Genomic DNA, 8,296 nt, shown 5'->3' with positions numbered 1-8,296 from the left:
AAGCCATTACTCAAGAGAGGAGTTTTGATTGGAAAGGAATATGAGCTTTATTCAGGAGGCCGGTCACCTGGGGAAATGGTGTACTCTTCTCCAAAGGTCAACTTCAAGGTTTCTGTCTGGCCCAGGGATTTTTAAAGGGATTTTTTTTTCAAAAAAATTTTTTTAATGTTTTATTTATTTTTGATACAGAGAAAGACAGAGCATGAGAGGGGGAGGAGCAGAGAGAGAAGGAGACACAGAACCAGAGCAGGCTCCAGGCTCTGAGCTAGCTATCAGCACAGAGCCTGACACAGGGCTTGAACCCACGAACGTGAGATCTGATCTGAGCCAAAGTCAGAGGCTTAATCAACTGAGCCACCCAGGCGCCCCTTAAAGGGATTTTTAAAGGGATTTAAGTCAGTTAATCAGTAAGGTCATGATACTTGTTGATTATGTTGAGGCTCGATGGTGCCAGCTACAGATGTTATCTCCGTGCTCGGAGGTGGTTCAAGGGGTCTGGCCCCTTAGTGCCCAGGCATCATGAAAAAGGTCTGGCTTTTGTTTCGTGATACGCAGAAATTCTCTGTTCCTTCTAGGAAAGAATGCATAATCTGTAGATATACAAAGTTAAGCACATGGGCTAAGGTTATTTGCTAAAATTTAAATATGGGTGGTTTGTCCAGAGGAGCCAAGATGGCTTCATGGGGTCCTGGACCAAACTAAACAGTTAGTTAACGTTAGCTGTTGTTACCTTTGTATTTCCTTAGCAAATTACACACAGACTAGGGTATTCTATAAATCACACACATTAAAGAGTGTACATGAATGAGGCGTTATGTTCAATGACATAGACTAATGAGAGTGAATTGAGGTTTTGAGGAGAATTCATAACTGGGAGATAGGATTTGACAAAGTGAGGATAAACTAAAATTTCAAGATATTGTACAGAGTCCAGATGAAGTTAAAATGTAAATTTCATAACCAAACGTTTGTACTTTTTTTACTAATACCTATCAGTTTGGGAACAAATGGAAAGCAGGCAAATTAGATGGTTTTCTGGGGCTTGAGGAATGAGGAGAGCATATCAAAGGAAGTTTGGTAAACTGCAGACCAGTTTGGGGTCTAAGCTAGAGAAAGACTGAAGGGCCTAAGGAAGGTGGTAAGCTGGGGGCAGTAGTTCATTTTATTTATCATTGTTCATTCTGTGGAAATACTTATGGTTTTTATAGGATATGTATCCTTCAGTTAAGGCAAAGCTAACACAGCACAAAATCAGAAAATTAAACTTAACCCAAATTTTGTGATCACTGTTCCTCTCTCAGGGGTTATTTGGCTTGAGAAAGAATGGTCAGGAAATGGCAGGACTCCACTACAAATTTCTCTCCATCGATGTGGGATAGGTGGCTTCATGCTGATCCACTGTTAGCCAGTGTGGCAGTAGACCGCGGAGTCCTTTTGACTTGGGAAAAACAAGTCGATTCATTATGAGATGGTTATTCAAAGGGAGCAGGTCCAAGGGAATAGCACACACCATTAGGGAGCATTATAAATGACTCAGTGAGAATCAAACCATGATTGAATATACTGATATGTTTTTAGTAAATGGGGACTCCTTTAGCTATAACATTTGAATGAAAATATCCATTTATACATTTGACACGTTAATTAAATTAAGTGTTCAAAAGGGGATGTCCTAATGCTCTAACAGTACCTGCCACATAGTAGGCACAAAATGTCTTTTCGTTATTACATGATTTGAAGTCAGCCTTGAAGTTGAAATGTTCCATTTATCCTGGGCAAGAGAATTTACAACTTGTTCTCCCCAGAGGCTCAGAATCCAATTACATCATACAGATCATTAAAAGTCACACATGGTGTCCTAAAGGGATAGAGAGTTGGAGTGTAATGACAATTACTCCCATTAAAAGTGCTTGTGAATGGGGAGGCTGTGTTACCTGTGTTTCCTTTGCTTTTCCCATTGGGATATGCCTTATGTAATCCATCCATCAGGAGAATTAATGGTGTGACTAGCAATTCAGACCATACGGAGATAATCAAGGCATCATAAATCGTGTCAGAGCAAATAAAGCCTGCAAAATGGGACTGCTGGCACAGCAATCAAATTTCAAAACTGCCTGCCTGCACTAGAAAGCGTGTTGATGAGGAAAAGCAAAGGTGAAAAGAGAAAATGTCAGCTAGGGAAGAGCATACCAACTCTTTGGAAGAGAGGGTGGGGCAGGTTTGGGTGGATTTCTGGAAGGAAAAGTGAGATGCCTACAAACCAAGGTTCTGTGTAAACGCCAAGCCCTCACTGTTCAATGTCTTTGTCTGTCTGTAGTGAGTATATCAGCCTTAGGCTCTTACCGCCTTTGGTAGAATCTGCCTCTCTCTTCTGGGTCCAACACTGAGCACCTGCCTCCCAGCCATTACCCTTCCTCTTACGTTCTGACCTGCACCCCACTAAGGAGGTGGCTATTTCAGATATGTAACTTCCTAGCCTGCCAGAAATGTACAGCTACACACAGTAGGGGCTTGCAGCCAAAGCCTGGACAAAAGGAGTTAAAGGAATTCTGTTTGAGACCTCTGGAGAAAGTTCTCTTTCCTGATAAAAACCGTAGTCACTCTTTGCCTGTCTAGCCTGGGATACCGCTGGGAAAGGACATACAGTCTGGGGCTGTTGTTACCTAGAAGCTAACCAAGGGGCCGACTAACAAAAGGAAGCTAGAGAAGTGGCAAGGTGGGGACAGACCGGGGTTTCATTTCCTCACTGATCTGTTAAACTATCCCCTAAAAGCACCCAATTTTAGCTCTCTTGTGATGTGAGTAAATGAAGGTTTTTATCATTTAAGTCTGTGCTTCTCAAACTTTACTCTGCATATAAATCACTTGAATTTGTTACTATCATATCTTTCTGATTTGGAGGGCCAGGATGGTGCCTAAGAGCCTTCGTCTCTAACAAACTCTCAGCTGATGTTCAAACTGCCCACATATTGATCACAAGTATTTAAGCCACTTTGAAGTTGGCACTGTTACTTGAAATCAGATGGCATCCCTGAATAGTATGAGATTTGAAAGCTTAATCCAACCCGAAGATAATGCAGGATGAACCTTAAGAATTCACCAGCTAAAAAAATTCATAGATAGGGTTAGCACATGTGAAGGCTTTGAGGTCATCCTGCTCTGTGTTCCAATCTTGGTTCTGTCATTAAACTGTGTGACCCTGTGGAAAACTGTTTAACCACTCTATGGATTTTCTCCAAGAACAACACCTGTCTCACATGGTTGGTTTGGGTTTTGAGATGATGTGACAGAAAGCCTAGATGTTGAACATATGTGAACTCCTCTTCTACTGATGCTTTTGAACTTCTCTATTGTTAAGGTTCACTCAAGCCAAAGATTACTTAGTTAAAATGGAATCAGCCTGGAGACTTTCCTTTTAACGAAGCTGCTGTATCAAAAGCCTACAATGCTTTTATCAGACTATCTTCAGCTTAATTGGAAGTCTAAAAGAAAAATAATCAAAATCATACTTTGATAGGACTTTTCTTTCTTTTTTAAATCTGCCTGCCTTGTCTTTGATGACAAAGGGAATTTTTTTAAAGTTATAGACTCTGTCTTCCAAAATTGCTGGAATTTTGCCCGATGGATTGACTTGTTATCAGATCTGATGAGTGGTAAACACAATCTATTTCCTATAGTGATAGAGAAGTGGGAGGTAATGGAGTTTTCCTAAGTCATATTGCAGAAAGGATTCTGGATGTCAGATATGGCTCTAAATGTTGTAGTGTGCTTTTCTGGATTTTAATATTTGAAGATGAGGTAGGGTTTTCATGTTTACAAGCCTGGGTGTTTTGATCAATATAATGTTTTGAATGCCTCTTGGAATGAATTTGGAATGTTCTTGGCATGCCATCTGAGCAAGGGATTTTACTAATGACCTCCTAGGCATATACTCATTGTCTTCTGGGCAAGGGTTTCCATGGATGGGAAGAGTTCTTGCATATTTCCAATCAGAAACAAAATGTGCTTTAATATCACGTAAGTCCTCTTGACATCAGTGAAACCATATAGCTTCAAATATGTCTTGAGTGGTACATTAATCTATCATTTACCTTTCGGTATTACTGTATCAAATCATTTAAAATATCTGGAACCATATATTTAAATATTTAGAATCCTTTCTGAGATGAAACCTCTCCTGCTTTAATAGTACTGTAGAGCAGAAAGACTTCTCAGATGGCTGGAGCTAGGTTTTCAGCTATTCACTCATGAGTTACATAAATATGGGCACCTTACATTCTCCTCTGAGACTCCCATTTCCTTATCTGTAAAATGGGAATCATTTTACATACTTGAGGGCACACTGAGAAGTTTAATTTGATAAGGAATGTAGAATACTTAGTAGATACTTGGTATTGGTAAGTATCCGAGAAGTTTTGGGCGGGAACCGCTTGTTCCAGGGGCCCCTGGGTGAACTCGGTCGTCTGAGCCTCTAACTTCAGCTCCAGTCATGATCTCGTGATTTATGAGTTTGGGCCCCATGTCAGGCTTGCTGCTGTCAGTGCAGAGCTGCCTTCCGATCCCGTCTCCCTCCCTCTCTGTCTTTGCCCCGCTTATATTCTCTATCTCTCTCTCTCTCAAAAATAAACATTAAAAAAAAGCTATTTAAACCTGAAAGGAAGCACCACTTAATCCTCATTTTATTTGTTATTCCTAAAGCATTCACACTGGTACACTCTTGTGGGCCGAAAGTTTTCCCCCGCAAATAGGGCCTGTTGCATGTGTATTTTGAGAACTGATTCTAGGAGATACAAGTGAGGGACTGAGATGAGCTGAATGGGGGAAGTGGGAAATAGAAAGGTATGCAGCCAAGTCCTGTGGAGCCTTATACGGACCATGCAGACTATTGAGGAAAGAAAATGGGGAACATATAGTCAACTGTTCTTGTCTTCCATTAAGTGGGTTTCAGTGGAGGCATGAACGTCCTCATGTAGATTCATGGTGCATTAGTGAATGAGAACCCAGCAGAGGGGGCAGGTCGTATTTATGCACTGCTGGGTGCTGTATGATGTGAAGGTGGTGAGAGCATCTGAGGAGGGACAACAAGGTATTTCATAAGTGATCCATTATACAAGCCAGGCGCCCTCGGTGACCTTTGAAACTTGAGAGAAATTCAGTCCCAGGTTCTTCTGTTTTAAAGGCCACCACTTCAGGACAATGGCTTAAATAATCCCCTGGATGGTAAAGACTGATGTTCACATCACCTCTTTCTAGCTGATCTACAACTGGAATGTGCAAGACACTCAAAAGGGATTTCTATGCTAAGTATCCAATCTGAAAAGACACACTCTCAGGGTGAACCGAGACCCACGTTTTGACGAGCATCTTCCTTTCATTCCCTCAAACAGATCCCATGGGCTCCTTAGTCTCTAGGTGTTGAATCAGAGACCTCATGGAGGCAATAAACATAAAAAATAATAGAAACGGCACTTTTCTCTTTTAAAAGTTCCAAAAGGTTATGTGTGTATCTCTGTGGATGATTTGACACTGCTTACCTGTTTTATTATAGAATTTTTAGTTTGTCTGGAGTTTATTTACATTTAAGGGGCAAATCACACTTAAAAAGCCTACTGCCAGAGTTCCAGGAAACCCATAGAATGCACAAATACACGTGATTCTTTTAATAACTGGTGTCTGTGGTGCCGAGCACTCCCTTTCTAAAGTGGCCCAATGATTAAAACTCAAATAATCATGGGAGATGAAAAATTTCCACCTTCCTATTAAGCAATGGGTTCTCATTTGAGGTCTGTTCAGCCTTAAAGGTGAAAGTGGGTTCCAGACAAATGTCTTTCACATTAGAAACTGTATTAAATTAATTGAAAAATAGATAAACATTGATAATAGTAATAAAACAGGAGCAATGATGAACAGTAAAAGGCAAATACTTTTAAAATGTTGCTCAAATAGACATCCAGTAAAACCACATCTTTCAGACAACATAATTATTTGCATCATAAAAACTCTAGTGGTTGAAATTTAAAATATTGATTTAAAAAGCTTCAGTTGGACTTCAAATCAGCCTAAAAAGAAATCTCCATCTTAATAAAATAGGCAAAACTTTCCTTTTCAACATTAAAACTTATTTTTTTTTAAAAAAATGTGTTTACTCTTCTTGAAAAAGACCTGAAATGGGTCTCTCAGAACAGTGAGCCTTTCCCATTTTAAACTGAATTCAGCGGAGCAGTGAAGACGCAATCGCATAGAATCCAGAAGAAAAGCTGGATATCCAAAAAACAATTTATACGTTTCCAAATACCCAAATTTTGGAGCTGACCCTTCAAACAAACAAGAGGGTTACTGAGCAGTTCTGTGACCTTGTTAAGTTTCCTCCTGGTGTTCTGATGTCCTGGTATCCAGCCTGTCCTGAGGAATTTGAGAAAAACCACAAAAACATAGTACACTGCCTCAAGTTATCTGAACTTCCAAGCTTGATTACAGACTTTCAGACATCTGGAAGATCTCTTACGTCACCAAAGTGATTTTAGTCACCACATTTAATATTCTCATGACTTAAGTTTGACTTCATACAGTCAGGTTTATTTTACACTCTCAGTTACTACTGCAAGTCAATACAGCACAGGGATTAATGCATTTGTGCCTTCAACTCAAAGAGCAAACACTGCTGCTTGTGAACTTTTTGGCCAATGAATAAAAAATATTTCATTTCTATTTCTCACCAGAAGGATTTAAATTAAACAGTAACAGATGAAGTGGGCAGGCACAGAATACTAAATAGGAACTGGCGAATGAAATAATCCAGCTCTTTGCTTTTACAATGAAAATGAGAATTGATTCTGCTTTGAGAGAGAGAGAAGTAAAAGGACCAAGTGTTTTAAAAAAAGCCTTTACCCAAAGAGCAAAATAGCACTCAGTGGCATTGCATTGTTAACAAAATTTCTTTATCAGAAACTATAATTTAATATTTAAGTATCTAATTTACATGTGACAAGGTATCATATTCAAAAAATTAAATTGCAACTAGAAAACTAGTAACCACTAAAAACGATACCAAACACAACCCAAACATTTATAGGAAAGCAATAGCTAGAGTCTGAATTGGAAAAAATGTTTCATCATATTTGGCTCATTAAACAAAGCATCCATTATAGCCTGTAAAAGATCATCTCTTCTAATTCATCAGAAGTTTATCCTTTGTAGCATGAATAACATGTAAAGATAGATTTATTGACTGTATATGCACACGTGTGTCTATATATTGTGAGACATACACTCGTGTGTTGATTTAAAGATACTGTATCTACTGATAACTGGCTGAACTTTGGAAGGTGCTGAAATCTGTATTTCTACATGACCTTTGACCCACTTAATAATGTTTTATAAACAGAAATTACATAAAATACTCTGCTTTTTATTAACTGAATATCTTCTTAAGCATAATAATAGACAATGAAGGAATTGCACTTATTGTAAAGATACAGTAAGGTGTTAGGTTGCAGCTCAGCCATCAAAAATCAGGGATGTGGTGCTGATAAGTGTGCATCGTATGCAAAGATGATGGTGGCCACTGAAATTAAAATGAGAGCAACTAGTTACAGAACAAAGAGGGGGATAACAGAAGAAAACATGCACTACTCCTACTTGAATGCAAAACTAAGTTCTCCCAGGAAACCAACCCTTTGACCTTCCTTACACAAACAGGTTCTGCACCCTTAGCAACACAGTAGATTTGGACATCTGTCTTCAGATTCTAGTTCAGTGTCTCTGAGTGTGCTGTTCCAGTGTCATCTCCTTAAGCTGCCCTTGAAATTCTGGAGCATGTACAATATTACAGTCTCTTGGTTACGTTCCATTGAGCCTCAATATCCCCTTCAGTTCTGTATAAATAGGGTCCATTATTCATCTTCTTCTGGTTCCTGTGGTAACACGGGTATTTCTTCCTTTAAACAATCACTGAAGAATCTGAGGATTGTGCTGTAGAGATGATACTTGCTCTTCTCGGACACGTTATGACCTTCATCTGGGTAGATCTAAGACATTGAGGGGGAAAGAGATTTAAAGTCACCAAATAGATACCGTCCCTCAGAATTCATTCCTTTAGCCCAATGGCAAGGGAACTTTGGAAAGTAATATCTGATCAAAATCTGACCTAATTTAACTCTGAGTTGTTTGTGCTAAACTTTTCATTTTTTAAAATTATAATCATATAGTAATTGAAACAAAATAAAACTTTATGTATTTAAATTAAAATCCATTGGTCAAAAAAAGGAGAGCTCTCTATGTTCATGTTGGCTAAGAC

At 39.0% G+C, this 8,296-nt stretch overlaps 1 protein-coding gene across 1 annotated transcript in view; it reads right to left on the bottom strand.

Moving 5' to 3' along the window:
• Positions 1–5,825: 5,825 nt before the first annotated feature.
• The window catches only part of DPP10 (dipeptidyl peptidase like 10), a 617,838-nt gene continuing 615,367 nt past the window's right edge, over positions 5,826–8,296 (bottom strand). Inside the window, exon 26 of the mRNA XM_029933326.1 lies at positions 5,826–8,027. Coding sequence (XP_029789186.1) covers positions 7,893–8,027 — 135 coding nt within the window. The 3' untranslated portion in view covers positions 5,826–7,892. The remainder of the gene's footprint in view (positions 8,028–8,296) is intronic.

Source organism: Suricata suricatta, chromosome 3, assembly GCF_006229205.1.
Source record: "Suricata suricatta isolate VVHF042 chromosome 3, meerkat_22Aug2017_6uvM2_HiC, whole genome shotgun sequence".
Taxonomy (NCBI): domain Eukaryota; kingdom Metazoa; phylum Chordata; class Mammalia; order Carnivora; family Herpestidae; genus Suricata; species Suricata suricatta.
This window is presented reverse-complemented; position numbering and strand designations above follow the sequence as displayed.